Consider the following 17,251-nt stretch of genomic DNA (forward strand, 5'->3'; position numbering starts at 1 on the left):
GACGGGTTGTGGGGGGCGTTCTTAGGGGCGTCACAGAGATGGTTCGCCTTCATTGGGCGAACCGCTCATGTGACAGGTCTGTCGCGAAAAGAAATGCGTTTCAACTGATTTCTTGCGCAACGCGTGCCCGCTTCCGCATGGACGCGATCACTGCCTTAAGGCAGTCTGATCGCTCACGCACAGTCTGCGGCACCATGGCCCCAACCTAACACACAACCTGACCATAATGGCCACACCCCTCTCCACCACAGACATTAACAATTACTCTATGCCCATCAAATGACATGTTCCATATATAACCCCCATTTAAAAAAAAAAAAAAATAACTATAAAGGATAAGAGCACAATACAAATGTTGTTCTAAATAAATAAATTGGGCATTGGCATCATGTATCAACACGAGCTGCCTCTGTATCTGGTGCACAGTTTGTGTTCTTCACTCTGGGAATCTGCACACGATTCCATGTTCTCGGTAGTAAACAATCCGCCTACTTCCTGGTTTGGGCGAGGCTGCGTTGCAAACCTCGTTCTGGGGGCACGCCCACAAGAAGTTCTTCCAGCCAATCAGAATTATCCACCACTGTGCAGGGAGGGGGCTTGCTGTCTGCACAGCCTGTGACGCGTTGTCCGCAGTGGTTGATTCGTCAAAGCGGCAGTGGCGGCTAAACCAGTGCTGTAAAATCTCCGCCGGTTCCTCCCGTCCCACCCCGTGTTCCCGGTGCGCTCACGCGGTGCCCGCACCTCCCTGCGGCGGCTCAGCGCCCTACGTGCTGTGTGTGGAATCTGCGGAGCCTCAACCAAGATGGCCGCCTGCTGGTAGCAGCTGCCGGATGGTAGCCGGGCATGGCGCGGCTTTGGCGGGGCTGAGGGCAGTATGGCGGAGGCCTGGGGCTCGGAGCTCGTGTCGCAGGTCCTCGGGTACCTGCTGGCCATGAGCGCGGAGTTCGCGCGTGAGTGGGAGAGTAATGACATGAGGGCCGCCATCTTTAAAATGCTCCTGGGATGGATCGTGCTGAGTGTCACCGCTATCCACCTGGCCTGGAGGAGCTACGGGCCCACCGTGAACAGCATCTACTACCGGCAGGGTGAGGGGGTCCCAGGCAGTGAGACTCGGGACGTCACACACACTGACATGCAGAGACTTGCTACTTAATGACATGCACAGGCTGACTAACACTTGGTGACCTCATACTCTCACTGGGGGATATCACACTCAGACTAACACTTGGTGACATACAATGACATCACACTAATACTCAAAGCTGTCATACAATTACATTGCACTCAGACGAACACCCAGTAACATCACACACACACACACACACACTCACACGCCCTCTCAGGTAAGCTGTTCCCCTACATCTTTAGGGTGGTCGATTCTGGAGGGGGGGGAAAGAGTATTGACATTAAAGCTAAAATGGAAACTCCCTGTAATTAAAATAGGGGAAATGTGAGATGTCAAATTCAAGTAGGGAGGAGGAAAACTCACAGCCAGATAGATCTGAAATGAAGAGGGACTGTGTCCCCAGGACTTTGGGGTCACCCATTAGATGAAGTAAGATGGTGACCGCAGCTCTGTGGGTTTATATACAGTGTAATAAAGGGACAGTCATTGCAATAACATCTTCATGCTATGTATGTTCTAGAGATGTTCACCCTGCAGTAACAGCTGTTACTTTTCAGAGCGTTGTGAGTTTGGTGTTGAGATTTGAACTAAATTTGATACGGCACAGATCTTCAAAAGGAGGGGGGGGGGGGTGATTTTAGGGACATAATGATAATTTGCCAGAGTTGCAAAGAGCTGGCACAAGATTTTCAAGTCTGTCATTCAACTAGACCACGGGATGTCTCTGTCCGACTGCCAGCGACATCTGAGACAGGCAGTGAACATGTCCTTGTTACCATGGAAGGATAACATGCAGATCTGTGGGACTGCCTGGCACAGTGTTGGTAATGCCTCACTGCCAGCTTATCAAAGTATCAATACCATCAGCCAACAATCCTTTACACAAACCTACAGCTTATTCAGAGCATTTACATATCCTCTTATACCTGAAATTCTTACCTAGATTGTGTGGGTTTTTTTAGCCTTCATTTACATAAACTCGCATGTTTTGGACAAAATGTATCTTCTTATTTATAAAATATTTTACCAGGAATAAAATACATTGAGAGTTACCTTTCGTTTTTAAGTATGTCCTGGGAGTCCGCCTTGGGGAAGTAACCCATTTATAAGTTCTAAGAAACTGGCTGGTCTGAGCTTTTTCTTCCGGTAGAAATGACAGTACTTTGACAAAATCCGAGGTAATGCAGCCACAATCTAGAAGTGGTGCTCAACTCCCGCCCTCAAGACCACCCACCCCCCTCCAGGACAGGTTTTAAGGATATCCCTGCTTCAGCACAGGTGGCTCAATCAGTGGCTCAGTCTTCGATTGAGCAATCTGTGCGGAACTTGGGCTATCCTTAAAACCTGAACTGTTGGGGGGTCTTGGGGACTGGAGTTGAGCACCCCTGCAGTAGATAACGTTATTGCATTACTCACATGACAACAAATTACCATAGTTTCAATCCCTCTCTCGGGGTCTTCCTCCGGGTTGGCAAGATCTGAAGTTAGGAAGCGTTATCACCCAAACATCTGAGCTGTGGGTGCATGTTGACGCTTCTCTACCTTGTTTGCAGGTATGGGGGGGCAGAATGGAGGGACACCGGAGTATCCCGCTCATTTCCCGATATGGTGAGTATGGGGGGAGAGGGAGGACCCCAAATAGAAGCCGGAACCCCTCAGCAAGTCTGTCAATCCATCTTCCCTTCTTTGCGTGTGACGGAAGTCTGGCGGAGATGGGGTGCATGGGACATTCACTCCCATATGAAATCGTCCACCTGTATGAACCACTTCAACCCCGCCCCGATCGCTGCAGATTTGGAAGCGGTTGGGTAGATTTTCTGTGTTTTTTGTTGCTTAGCTTTTAGTGTCAGTTTGGAACGAATGTTAACCCTTCCCCTGCCAGATGGGCCAGCAGCGTTCTGGCATGGGATGGGTTAAAAAAAAAAAACACATTGTTACATGGCTAAGTGCTTGCATGTCATTGCAGCTCCCGTAAATATTGGCAAGTAAGAACTCTACCTACTGTATGCAGATGATCACATAACCCCTGTAGTGTCGTAGGGACCAGAAAAGAGTACAGCAGGGAAGGGTTTAACGCTGCTGTCTGTCTCACTTAGGGAGAGTTCAAGCGCTGAAACCTTAAAAACGCACCAAGAATGAGACCTCCAGGACTCTGCTCTGGCCTCGCAGGAGACCCGCTGCACTGTGGGCCCGGACGCATTACCTCCCCGGAGCAGAGCGCGCTGTTCTGATGCACTGAGTACAGCAAGGCTGTCGGACCGGAGCCATGTGGTGGGGCTGAGCGGGTGACCTGGGTGCAGGGGGCACCCCACCCCCGCAGGACTTCTCCAGGGTCTGAACGTTGGCTGATCATGGTTTGGGGAGGGCTGTGTATTAATCTGGCTGTAAGGAGATCCTTTCATATTCCGTCCGAGAGCATCAAATAGAAGAAACAGGGTTATCAAGTTTTTTTTTTTTTTATAGATTTGGGATAAATGGTTTTTAAAACAAAGTTGCTCCATTCAACTCTGAATAACAACTCCTATTACCCCATATAACCGTGCCATAAAACTCCCTATTCCTCCCTATTCCTCCATATAACCCTTCCTATTGCCCCATATAACCACGCCTTCACTCCTCCTATTACCCCTTATAATCGCGCCCTACAACTCCCCATAACGCCTATTGTTCCACCCTATAACACATATTGCTCTATATAACCTCCCTATAACTCATATTGCCCTCATATACCTGCTCCCTGTAAGTTAATACACAGCCCCACGATGTACAGACTAAAGCCATGTATACACACGGCAAGCCATTAACCACGTGTGCAGGCAGCGGAAGGTGGAGATGTCCAGCTCACCTTCCACACTTTGGGGGTCAGTGCGCAGTGTCCGGGACGGAGACCCTTACCCCGTGTGCCATACAAAAGGGCTGAATTTCTAACGGCTTCCCATTTCAAGGCAATCTCTCCTTATGAAAACATCCAGTCTTTTCAATACACCTTAATAATCTTATAGGATACGTCTGATTTATTACATGGCTATTTGCGGTCAGATGAAAAGGCAGCCATTTTTTTTATATCCCCCCCCTAAGCAATATTTGCAGAGTGATAACCTTGAAACCGTGGAGTTCATGTAGATGGCAAAACAGCGTGTTGTTTGTTCTTTTAAATCTGGCACGAAGGAGCAGCACCTTTTTTTGTTTTTTTAAAGACCTGTTCAGTTTTTCTGGGCAATAAGGCACTCGGGAATTGTGGAACCAGACTCGAGGTGTCCAAAACCTTGCAGGTCTGTGCAAACTGGATGTTCAGTGGCTTGTCGACACGACACAGGGAATCAAAGGGGATTTAAGGGGAGGGATGTCGGCGTGAGACCCCGCAATTATAGCAGTAAAAAAAAAAGGCAAGATTTTTGGGGATATGAGTGAAATACACAATTTGTGGCAAAATTGGTGAAAATGTTCAGCGGGCGGCTTAGGAGACGCACGTCCTGTTCCTTGAGTGCCTTATTGCTGGCTTCTCAACTCCAGTTTTTAAGTCCCCCAGCAGGTCAAGTTTTCAAGATATCCCAGCTTCAGCCACCTATGCTGAAGCAGGGATATCCTGAAAACCTGATCTGTTGTGGGGGGGAAGAAGTTGAGAACCTCTGCCTTATTGTAATGATACGCTTCTACACAATGTCCTGTTTCTAGTTGTGCTGATGGACACACAGGGTTAATGCATGGGGCTCCGGATCCAGCTGTGACCCCCCACCCCCTCTCTCCCCCAACCTGCCTTATTACCACTGAGCTCAGACAGGAGCTAGGACAGATTGTACCGAGACTGCCGATTGTATGATATATTTAAAGAGATCTTTGTAAATACAGCAGTGAGACAGATACCCCCCTCTCTCTCAACACATATTCCACTATTTCAATACCTGCCACTGGCAACCAGCGAATCCTCTCTGAAACCGTAGGTAAAATATTGAAGGGAGAGCCCTCAACCAGTATGGGGGTCTCGCTTCCATTCTTAGATTGCTCGTTGGGGCAGGGACCCCATACTGCTGCAAAGAGCGATGTACATGGTGAGCGCTATATAAAGATATACCTGTTGTCACTAGGAGGTGAATGGTAATCTGGATTTGATGTGACGCTGTGCTGCCTTCCCTGATCCCTTTTAATCTTTGGCGAGGTTTAGACTGAACGAAACCGTGACCACTGGGGGGGGGGGTTAACCCCTTCACAGCCGGAGACACGTCGCAAGGGGTCGTTGAAACCCACAAATGTAACAGGGACGTGTGTGGATAAATAAAACCCTGTTGCAGTGAAAGTCCAGATGTTTCTATCTGCTGTGGTTATTTAAACGCGGGGTGCGCGCGTCTGCTTGGGGACCTGCGGTCTATTCCGGCAGCTGTGGGGTTAAACACATTACATGACCGTTAAAAAGGTAATTACTGAAAATGGTAATTATTATATATTCTCCTGTTGAGCTTTTGAAGTGGTGTGTGTGTGTATACCCCCCCCCCCTCCCGGTCTCCCCACTGCTGGATGAAGTCTCCCCAATTATCTTCCAGCCACTGCGGTTGCAGCCTCTCGTCCCCACGTTACAACAATACTAGATAGATATGGATAGATATGTGGATGTAGAGGTATCAGTACCGTGTTAGCCGAGCTTTAATAATCAAAAATGAATAGACGATGCCGTTCTGTGGCTAACGAAATGCTTTTATGTGTGTGAGCTTTCGAGATACACTGATCTCTTCTGGCGATGTTACAATGAATTAAGCTAAAAAGGGGTATAAACTTAAAAACGGTGCATCTGTGATGGAAGACAATTCCTCCCCCGTGCAGTTTTATTGGCTAGAGCTGATCAAATGTCCCTGAATATCAGTGATGTGAGAGTATTTTATTTATATATATATATATATATATATATATTCTCTCATTCATCGAAAGAAGAGATAAGTGTATCTCGAAAGCTCGCACAAATAAAAGCATTTAGTTAGCCACAGAATGGTATCGTCTATTCATTTTTGATATATATATATATCATTAGATAGTAATGTTCCTTGATTTTAAAGGCAGCTTATTGTATAAAGGGGGAGGCTTGTCCTGCTGCTCCCTGTGTTCTCCCAGATTGTCTTGCCCCAAACACCCCAGGAAAGAGCGTCCGTATTAAATCTGGTGCTGGTGTGTTTTTGTTTGTTTTTTTTATCGCCCAGTTTTGCAGCAGTCAGGAGAGCTGAACAAATCCCTCCATGTTAGAGAGATCGCTGCGACGCTCTGCAGGGTGAGAGAGGAAACGGCGTCACATCTCCCGTTAACCTTTTATTTTGCTGCACAATTATGTTAATAACCAACATTACATCACACACAGGATCTTCACCCCGCCCCAAAATCAGGGCGCCGGTGCATCAGCACCCCACACATCCAGCACGCACACGGGGAGAGATATAGGAGCAATCCATGCAATATTCTACGTTTTGTTTTATTTTGATAAATCAGTTCTGTAGTGTTAGATAATTTACTGCATTTCTCCCCCCCCCCCCCAATTATTATTCAATGCTTAATGCAATTTTGAATGTGTTTTAATATACTGAGCATCCTTTGATTCCTATAACAGACTTTAGCCCACCTCAGCAGTGCAAGATCTTTGTAACACGTTCCTGTTTGTGATAATCTCTTGCCAATGATCCCAGCAGTTTGAGCTGCAAACTGTAACAATAATGTTACCTTGGTGATTTAAGAATACATTGTAGCTGCTGCGTTACATTGACTGACGAATTGATTGAACCTACAAGGCAGCCATTTAGTGAAAACCTGGGAAACAAGATGCAAGATCTTTGCTAATCGATAACAGGCCAGCAGAACGAATCGAATGGCAGCTTAGGTAATTCGTTTTCAATAAAGGTCATCAAAGGTCACATTTATATATTAAAACAAAAACATCTTAGGTGCCACTTGGGTTGTATCTATCTAACTAGGGAGCAAAGTGCATTAACCCCCAGAAGTGAAGGGGTTAAAACAATCCAGACCATTATTACCTCTAAGTCCCGCACTCACTGCTGTTAACCCTGTATGTGCTGGAATTAATTTGACGACCCCAAATATCCTGGTTTGCTTCCTATTTACCCCTCAGCCTGGGGGGGGATTCTCTAATCTCTTCCCCCCTCCCCCATGCTATTTACCACGTGATGCGTCTCCTGCTCCGTTATTAGCGTCATTACTAGCAAACACATTGCACTTGCTCTGACTGCAGCGGAGAGCCGGACCCCCGAGTGGGCCGGAGCCGGCCATGGCATGATTTAACGCCTTCACTGCCACAGGGGCTGCAACACGTTGAGTTAAAGCAGGAGTGGCCAACTCCAGTCCTCAAGGGCCAGCAACAGGTCAGGTTTTCAGGATATCCCTGCTTCAGCACAGGTGGCTCAATCAGTGTCTCAGTCAGCGACTGCACCACCTGTGCTGAAGCAGGGATAGCCTGAACGCCTGGCCTGTTGGTGGCCCTTGAGGACTAGAGTTGGCCACCCGAGGTAAATGGAACAGAAGAAACTTTTAACTTGTCCCATGCGGCTACGAAAGGGCAGTAAGACATGGGGATCTCAAAATGAACCCCCCCTACCAGTAATGGGTTAATAATTGGCAGTATGACTTTGGCAGAGACGGGCCATTTCCTGAGTGACATGAGGACCTGAGCTTGGAGATGATGGAGGGAGGCGGCGGCGGCTGCTGCTGCACATCTCATGGCGGGTACCGATTTATACAATACAACCTGAGACGTCCAATACTTCTCTATGTATATATCAAACGCAGAAAGGGGGAACTCCAAATCTTCAAAGCAGTGGCGTAGCTATAGCCCAGGGGCCTGTGCTCCTGGGGAGGCCCGCTCTCTCACATTGCTGTACCCGACTGCGCATGCGTGAATCTGGCGATCTGCTCGCCGAGTGCGCGTGCGTGATCGGCCTTTGCGGGTAACTCATACGCATGCGCGACCGTCAAGCTCCGATTGCGTGTGCACAAGAGCAAACTGCGCACGCGCGGTCAGCACTTGCCAATCACGCAGGAGCAGCCGGCAAGATTTTGCCCGAAGGCTCGCGCATATTTCGCTACACCACTGCTTCAGCGTATCACATTTATTCAATGTTTTGCCTTTGTCCGTCACTGAATAAATCCATAATCCTGAAGATACAGCGTGCCTCCTTATGCTGTTTGATATTATATACTTCTTGTATTAATGCAGGTGGCACCCGCAAAGACACCCCAAACTGAACTACATGTAGGCAGTGCCCGTTACCACCTCGTGTTCCAGAGAATAATATCACACCCACAAATCCAGACGAACAGCGGGAAACCGCACCGGCCTACGGATAGTCAGACATTCACAGACACCCAGACGGACAGTGTCACAGTTCTGTATGTGCAGCCTACTAGCGACACACACACACAGTCACACCTGCAGTCACACCCACACAGACAGTAACACACCCGAGGCACACCCACACAGACAGTCACACACCCGAGGCACACCCACACAAACAGTAACACACCCGAGGCACACCCACACAGACAGTCACACGGTTGTTCTGCTCTGTTCCTCTCTGGGGAGGTCGCCGTTTCATTTTAGGGTGTAATATCTCGTCGGCACAAACGGCATTTTGCTCGTGACTGCGTCGCCGAGTTTTTTCCGGACCTCCACCCTCAGGGCTGTGCCGGACTTCACATACTCCGGCTCCACATAACCCATAGCCACGTTCAGCTTCAGGCAGGGGGAGGGGCAGCCACTGGTCACTTCCCCTGGGGACAGAGACGGGACATGAGCACATGGAAGGTCACAATGCCACGTGAAACCAGAGTAGTACCAGAAGGTTCCTCCCACTACAGGGTGACACAGGACACATGGTGTCTGTCCCTCCCACTACAAGGTGACACAGGACACATGGTGTCTGTCCCTCCCACTACAAGGTGACACAGGACACATGGTGTCTGACCCTCCCACTACAAGGTGACACAGGAGACATGGTGTCTGTCCCTCCCACTACAAGGTGACACAGGAGACATGGTGTCTGTTCCTCCCACTACAAGGTGACACAGGAGACATGGTGTCTGTTCCTCCCACTACAAGGTGACACAGGAGACATGGTGTCTGTCCCTCCCACTACAAGGTGACACAGGAGACATGGTGTCTGTCCCTCCCACTACAAGGTGACACAGGAGACATGGTGTCTGTCCCTCCCACTACAAGGTGACACAGGAGACATGGTGTCTGTTCCTCCCACTACAAGGTGACACAGGAGACATGGTGTCTGTCCCTCCCACTACAAGGTGACACAGGAGACATGGTGTCTGTTCCTCCCACTACAAGGTGACACATGGGACATGGTGTCTGTTCCTCCCACTACAAGGTGACACAGGAGACATGGTGTCTGTCCCTCCCACTACAAGGTGACACAGGAGACATGGTGTCTGTTCCTTCCACTACAAGGTGACACATGGGACATGGTGTCTGTCCCTCCCACTACAAGGTGACACAGGGGACATGGTGTCTGTCCCTCCCACTACAAGGTGACACAGGAGACATGGTGTCTGTCCGTCCCACTACAAGGTGACACAGGAGACATGGTGTCTGTTCCTCCCACTACAAGGTGACACAGGAGACATGGTGTCTGTCCCTCCCACTACAAGGTGACACAGGAGACATGGTGTCTGTTCCTCCCACTACAAGGTGACACAGGAGACATGGTGTCTGTCCCTCCCACTACAAGGTGACACAGGAGACATGGTGTCTGTCCCTCCCACTACAAGGTGACACAGGAGACATGGTGTCTGTCCCTCCCACTACAAGGTGACACAGGAGACATGGTGTCTGTCCCTCCCACTACAAGGTGACACAGGAGACATGGTGTCTGTCCCTCCCACTACAAGGTGACACAGGAGACATGGTGTCTGTTCCTCCCACTACAAGGTGACACAGGAGACATGGTGTCTGTCCCTCCCACTACAAGGTGACACAGGACACATGGTGTCTGTCCCTCCCACTACAAGGTGACACAGGGACATTAGGGATTTGTAGCCTCTCCTGTCTGTCCACCCTCCTGCAGAGACACAGCCGGGACCACTCAACTCTGTCCCCTTCTGCAAAGGGTGACAAGAATGACACAGAAGGAATTTCTGTCCTGTGCCACCTGCCACTCCCACTGCAGGGTGACGGACAAATTGTGCGGCCGAGTCCTGCTCGTGGCTTTGTTCTTAACCGGTTGATTAACCCTTTCACTGCTTCGCAATGTGTTACTGGCCCCTCCTGCCGTGAAAGGGTTAAACCACAGACCGGTGGAGGCGGGAGGGACACCGGATCCCAGGGCTCTGGGACTCACCTATAACGCGCCCCTCGGAGTTCAGGATGGGTGTGTGCTGCCGGACGGGGGGCCCCGTGGATGTCAGGCCCACCCGCTTTCTCACCACCTTGCCCTTGATCTGCGGGACGATTACCGAGGCTCCTGGGAAATCCATGGCTGCTCTGCGGCGCTTACCTGCGGAGACAGGGCGGAGTGAACCCCGTAATCGAACCCCCGCCGCCTTGCATCGTGACCAGCCCGCCTGCCGCAGAGCACCGTAACCAGGACCCACCACGCTCCACTGAACCGTAGCCACTCCCGCCCACCTACCCAGGGTCCACACCAAGCTGCCCTCCACAGGGGTGGTGGTCTCGTCGATGTCGTTCCCGTACAGGCAGAGTCCGGCCTCCAGGCGCAGGCTGTCCCTGGCGGCCAGGCCCGCCAACTTCACTTCGCTGATCTGCACGAGCTTGTCCGCCAGCTCCACCGCGCGCTGTGCCGGCACCGAGATCTGGGGGGGGAGGGGGGGAAGAGGCAAGGAGCGGGTGAGGCAGGGGAGAGAGGCAGGGGGGGGGGGGGAGAGAATGTACAAGAAAGAGGGAGGTGGGGAGTAGATTGGGAGGAGGAGAGACTTAGGCCTGGGACATAGTGCGAGCGTGCGACCAAAAGCGTGACGCGCGCCCCGAGATTCGTGGCCTGCATGTTTGCGCAATGGGAGGGCGGGCGTGGTCATGATGTCACTGAGCCGGTTCGCCTTGCACGTGACCCAGCCGTCGCGCGGGAAATTCAGACTTTGTTGTCGCGCCTTCGCAGTATAGACATACACATTGGCGCCCTACTGTTTGTTTTCGGCGTGAGTAGCATCGCTCGCGCCGTCTCCTGCACTATGGACGCAGCCGTATGAAGCAGATGTTTATCAGGAAGCTCTGACAGAATCACTGTGGTTACCTCCACGCCGTCTTCCCCCGTGTAGCCGCAGCGCGTCACTCGGCACCCGGGGACGCCGAGCACGCCAGTGCTGACGCTGGTCATGAACGGGAGCTTCGATAGGTCGTCATCGAGTCCATCCTGCAGGACCCGAGCTGTGGAGGGACCTGTAACACACACAGAGCAGGACGGTTCAACTCTACCCCACACAGCTTGCACTCTAATCTGAGCCCCACAGTGTTCTTAGGGGCTACGGCCCAGAATTACTAAACGGCGCCAAGCCATACCCAAGGCAAGTGGGCTGCACTAAATCCATAGCTACAGGGATGTGAGCTACACCCTACATAGTAAATTTGCAATGGCGGACATATTTAAGACAGCCTGCAAAAATTATCTTACATCAATATTTTGTGAATTTAACAGTGATCAGTAGGAAGTAATATTTTCTTCGCTTCATGTGCTGTGTCCTGTTCCCTCCCCCGCGTGACCCCCCCCGCACCCACCCCGTGACCCCCCCACACCCACCCCGTGACATCACCTTGCAGAGCCAACAAGGCGAAATCCAAGACTTCCAAACCCACATCCCGTCCGGCTGCCTCAAACTCCTGCAGCTTGTTCTGTGCCGAGAGACGGGAAAATACACCGTGTGACCGGACTTATACGGGGGGGGGGGGGGAGATTTGCGTCCAATCACAGCCATCAGACCGAGGGGAGTGGGGGGCGTTACCCGCATGTGGGCGGAGTCCTTCTCTGCGCAGCCGGCGTTGGACACCACGTACAGATAACCTTCCGATGCGTTGGTGACTATGAGGTCGTCGATGATCCCGCCGCGCTCGTTAGTGAAGAGGGACAGCGTGCCCTGCGACGGAGACGCCAAGAGATGAGAGTCTTGCCACCCACTGTGCCCAGTTATAATGATGGCGCCTTGCAGTTTGTCCACACATGCAAAGGTCTCCTCCATGACAGAGATACAAAGTAGAGCTCTACTCGCGCTCATAATGCAATTCTCCTTTAATGCGACAGCCAAGAACAGTGGAAAGACAACGTTTCAGGTCCTATATGGACTTTATCAGGTGTGAAAGGTCCATATGGGCTCCGACACGTATTCCCACTGTTGTTGGCTGACACATTAAAGGAGAACCTCATTATGAACCTGTGAGTAGAGCTCTTTTGTGTATCTCTGTCTTTGAGGAGACCTGTGCACTTTGAAGAAATTGTTTGTCTGTGTTGTGTTGGCGGCACAAGCTGGGTTCTCCTCGCCTGAGGCCGTTTCCCTGTACTTTTGGAAATGTGCTGTTCATACATGCAGCCACCCCTGTGGTGGAATCCTGCCGTATATATATTTCTGTCGCCCAGATCAGGGGGGAAAGACATTCCTATTAGTATGATAATACACCACTTTCCACCCCAAGGACAGCACAAACGACCCGGGGTTATCCCTCGAGATGGGAGGAGAGTTGACATGCAGTAAATATGGAGACGGTGATGGCGGATACAGGAGATATGTTTACGAAAGGTGGGACACGGTACCCAGGCACAAGGCAAATAACTGAAGACGTCGCAAGAACGTTGTTTCAGGGAGGAACCCGATTGCCATTACTGGGGGTTAGATCTCCTTACGAGAAACTTGTTTTTTTTTGTGACGGCTTCTTGTGGATCCATAGAATAAAAAAAATATAGGAGAAAAACTCCACGGGACTATAACCTGATCTAGTAAGTATTACAGGGGGCACTGTCCCGTCACCCCAAACCCCACCTGGTTCTTCTTCAGCTCAGCAATATCTGCCACCACCAGGCTCTCCATGAATGGAACACGATCCTTGCCTAGGACGCGGGTCTGAAACGAGAAGAGGAGGACATATCCGGTGATGCAACAAAATATAACCCAGGGGCGTCAAACTCAGTCCTCAAGGGCCACTAACAGGCCAGGTATCAGCACAGGTGCCTCAATCTGTCCCTGCTTCAGTACAGGTGGCTCAGTCTTTGATTGAGCCACCGGTGCTGAAGCAGGGATATCCAGTAAACCTGGCCTGTTGGTGGCCATTGAAGACTTTGTTTGACACCCCTGATATAACCCCTTCCGGCTCTCCACCTTCTAAAGCAGGAGTGGTATTCAGGATATCCCTGCTTCAGCACAGGTGGTGCAGTCGAAGACTGAGCACTCCTGTGCGGAGGCAAGGATATCCTGAAAACCTGACCTGTTGGTGGCCCTTGAGGACTGGAGTTGGCCTCCCCCGCTCTAAAGGTTTACAAGCTCGCCTGCCTCGTATCTGCGACTCAGGCCGTGGCGACGCTGTGCCGCACGGAAATGCAGAGATCGAGAAAAAAGTGAGAAAAGGTTTAAAAAATAAATAAATAAAACGTTAAACATTATTAAGTAAAAAACATGAGACTGAAATAAAAATGCTAAAAAAAACTCAGGGGACTTAATTTAACACGGGTGTAGAAGTTGGTTTAATGTATTTTACATCGCTGTGTCACCCAGCCCGGCTCGTGTGATGGGAGGGTGTCCGGTGTATGAAGCGGTTCTCAAATTCAATAAGGCCCCTCTTAAAGGAGTCACGTCCGAACCCCCTCCTAAATGCTTATCTCTAGCGCCTGAGGTTCTCATGGTAACCTTTAAGTCTGTAGTGGGCTCTGGGGAGAGCTTCATTTTAACCGCCCGGACACTTAGCAAAGTTGTTAATTGTTTAGAGCAAAAGGTCAGTGTAAAATGCTTATATTTTTCTATGAGTGGGTAGGATGCGTGTGCATTTGGGATGAGTCCCCTCCACAGGTGTACATGCTGAGCAATAGGAGCGCAGCAGGGCGACACGCCCCTTCCAAGGTGTACCTGTTGACCAATAAGAGGGCAGCAGTGTGACACGCCCCTTCCAGGGTGTACCTGCTGACCAATAAGAGGGCAGCCATGTGACACGCCCCTACCCTGATGCACCTGCCGACCAATAGAAGCGCAGCGGGGTGACAGCCCCCTTCCAAGGTGTACCTGCTGACCAATAAGAGGGCAGCAGTGTGACACGCCCCTTCCAGGGTGTACCTGCTGACCAATAAGAGGGCAGCCGTGTGACACGCCCCTACCCTGATGCACCTGCTGACCAATAGAAGCGCAGCGGGGTGACAGCCCCCTTCCAAGGTGTACCTGCTGACCAATAGAAGTGCAGTAGTGTGACACGCCCCTCTCCAGATGTACATGCTGACCAATAAGAGTGCAGCAGCGTGACACACACCCTTCCCAGGTGTACCTGATGACCAATCGGAGCGCAGCCGGGTGACGCCCCCCTTGGTTACCTGCAGCATGTGGGAGACATCGAACAGAGAGCAGTGCTGGCGGGTGTGGAGGTGTGAGATCATGTGACTGTCCTTGTACTGCACCGGGAGACTCCAGCCGGCAAACTCCACCATCTTACCGCCATGATCACGGTGAAAGTCGTACAGCGCAGTCCGGCGGGGGGCATCTGTCTGAGGGGGGAGAAAGTAGGCAGCTTAATACATGTACCCCTAAACACAGAGCTCACCCTGATCTCAAGTTATACACAGCAGAGGTATAGCGCTGGCAGCGTCGGCCTCCCGCTCACGGTCAGCGGCCGTACCCACGTCCAACCTCTGTGCCAACCCCACCCCCCTCTCATATGCCGCCTCTGTGCCAGCATCCCCCTCACACACGCAGCCTTATTGTCAGTCACCCCCCCCCTCACACGCAGCCTCTGTGCCAGCCTCCCCCCTCACACGCAGCCTCTGTGCCAGCCTCCCCCTCACACGCAGCCTCTGTGCCAGCTTCCCCCTCTCACACGCAGCCTATGTGCCAGCCTCCCCCCCTTACACGCAGCATCTGTGCCAGCCTCCCCCCCTCACACGCAGCCTCTGTGCCAGCTTCCCCCTCTCACACGCAGCCTCTGTACCAGCCTCCCCCCTCACATGCAGCCTGTACCAGACTCCCCCCCCCTCACACGCAGCCTCTGTACCAGCCTCCCCCCTCACATGCAGCCTCTGTACCAGCCTCCTCCCTCACACGCAGGCTGTGCCAGCCTCCCCCTCTCACACACAGCCTCTGTGCCAGCCTCCCCCCTTCACACGCAGCCTCCCCCCCTCACATGCAGCCTCTGTGCCACCCTCCCCCCCTCACACGCAGCCTCTGTACCAGCCTCCCCCCTCCCACGCAGCCTCTGTACCAGCCTCCCCCCCTCACACGCAGCCTCTGTGCCACCCTCCCCCCTCACACGCAGCCTCTGTGCCAGCCCCCCCTCCCACGCAGCCTCTGTACTAGCCCCCCCTCCCACGCAGCCTCTGTACTAGCCCCCCCCTCCCACGCAGCCTCTGTACCAGCCTCCCCCCCTCACACGCAGCCTCTGTGCCAGCCTCCCCCTCTCACACGCAGCCTCTGTGCCACCCCCCCTTCACACGCAGCCTCTGTGCCAGACTCCCCCCCTCACACGCAGCCTGTGCCAGCCCCCCCCTCACACGCAGTCTCTGTACCAGCCTCCCCCCTCACACGCAGCCTCTGTACCAGCCTCCCCCCTCACACGCAGCCTTTGTACCAGCCTCCCCCTCTCACACGCAGCCTGTACCAGCCTCCCCCCTCACACGCAGTCTCAGTACCAGCCTCCCCCCCTCACACGCAGCCTCTGTGCCAGCCCCCCCTCCCACGCAGCCTCTGTACTAGCCCCCCCCTCCCACGCAGCCTCTGTACCAGCCCCCCCCCCCCACACGCAGCCTCTGTACCAGCCTCCCCCCTCACACGCAGCCACTGTACCAGCCTCCCCCCTCACACGCAGTCTCTGTACCAGCCTCCCCCCCTCACACGCAGCCTCTGTACCAGCCCCCCCTCACACGCAGCTCCCCCTGATAACAGATCACAGATACAAGGATGGCCTTTATCTGACCGGGCCATATTCTGAGTCCCGAACTCCAGACTCAGCTAGTTTGAAACCTTTGCCCTGCGCCGTGCAAGGCATTATTAACCTGTCAGCGCCCGAGGAAACTCAGCACCTGTCAGCAGCACCTCACCAGTAGTGGGGTGCAACCCTTTTCTCCAGATCACTAAGAATGGGGTGCACTCTGCGTCCCTAGATAAGAATTTATAGTATTGGGGTGCCTTCTCTATATTAATGTGCTGCACGCTATAATAAGAGTACTCTGTAGTATTAGGGTACTTTCTTCACCCTGCAGTATTGGGGTTCACGATCTTCTCTCTGTAGTATTGGGGTGCTCGATACCTCTTCCCTCTGCAGTATTGGGGTGCTATCTTTCCTCTGCAGTATTGGGGTGCTCTCGTCTTTCTGCTGTATTGGGGTGCTCTGTCGCTCTTGCTCTGCAGTATTGGGGTGCTATATTCCTTCTGCTGTATTGGGGTGCCCTGTCGCTCTTCCTCTGCAGAATTGGGGTGCTCTCTTCTCCTGAACTATTGGAGTGCTCAGTCTCTCTTCTCCTGAACTATTGGAGTGCTCAGTCTCTCTTCTCCTGAACTATTGGGGTACTCTGCTTCTCTTTCCCTCACTATTCGGGTGCTCTGCCTCTCTTCCCATGCAGTATTGGGGTGCTGCCTCTTCCCCTGCAGTATTGGGGTGCTCTGTCTCTCTTCCCCTGCAGTATTGGGGTGCTCTGCCTCTTCCCTGCAGTATTGGGGTGCTCTGCCTCTCTTCCCTGCAGTATTCGGGTGCTCTGCCTCTCTTCCCTGCAGTATTGGGGTGCAGTGAGTCCCCGGTACCTGGCCCCCGCTGTAGCCTCTCTCCCACCGCTTGATTCCGCCCCCGATCCTCCCGAGACACCGGACCCGCTGCATCCTGCACCGAAAGTCAGAGGCGGAGTGCGCATGCTCAGCGGCTCCATACATACTTTCGCAGGCTTATCCGCACAGCCTCATGGGAGTTGTAGTTCCAGGTGTTCCTCTCCATGCTCCAGTGCA

At 52.3% G+C, this 17,251-nt stretch overlaps 2 protein-coding genes across 4 annotated transcripts; one reads left to right on the top strand and one right to left on the bottom strand.

The window, feature by feature from the left end:
- The first annotated feature begins 585 nt into the window (after positions 1 to 585).
- On the top strand, positions 586 to 5,423 carry TCTA (T cell leukemia translocation altered). Its single transcript, XM_075574110.1, has 3 exons — positions 586 to 1,085; positions 2,680 to 2,734; positions 3,223 to 5,423. Exons 1-3 carry the CDS (start codon positions 875 to 877, stop codon positions 3,263 to 3,265), a joined length of 309 nt encoding a protein of 102 aa, XP_075430225.1. The 5' UTR covers positions 586 to 874; the 3' UTR covers positions 3,266 to 5,423.
- On the bottom strand, positions 3,530 to 17,199 carry AMT (aminomethyltransferase). 3 transcript variants are annotated; one of them, XR_012788571.1, is made up of 10 exons: positions 17,054 to 17,199; positions 14,638 to 14,808; positions 13,106 to 13,186; positions 12,077 to 12,208; positions 11,888 to 11,966; positions 11,371 to 11,516; positions 10,753 to 10,933; positions 10,462 to 10,617; positions 8,643 to 8,884; positions 3,530 to 8,580 (listed from the first exon to the last, which is right to left on the bottom strand). XR_012788571.1 is itself a non-coding variant. In XM_075574104.1 (9 exons), the coding sequence occupies exons 1-9, from the start codon at positions 17,177 to 17,179 to the stop codon at positions 8,706 to 8,708; spliced, it is 1,251 nt and encodes a 416-aa protein (XP_075430219.1). In that variant the 5' UTR covers positions 17,180 to 17,199; the 3' UTR covers positions 3,530 to 8,705. The 3 variants fall into 3 exon arrangements, 2 of the variants coding, with proteins under 2 accessions (XP_075430219.1, XP_075430220.1); XM_075574104.1 differs by having other exon boundaries at positions 3,530 to 8,884; XM_075574105.1 differs by lacking the exon at positions 10,462 to 10,617 and having other exon boundaries at positions 3,530 to 8,884.
- Positions 17,200 to 17,251: the final 52 nt, after the last annotated feature.

Source organism: Ascaphus truei, chromosome 17 (assembly GCF_040206685.1).
Source record: "Ascaphus truei isolate aAscTru1 chromosome 17, aAscTru1.hap1, whole genome shotgun sequence".
In the NCBI taxonomy this organism is placed as follows: domain Eukaryota; kingdom Metazoa; phylum Chordata; class Amphibia; order Anura; family Ascaphidae; genus Ascaphus; species Ascaphus truei.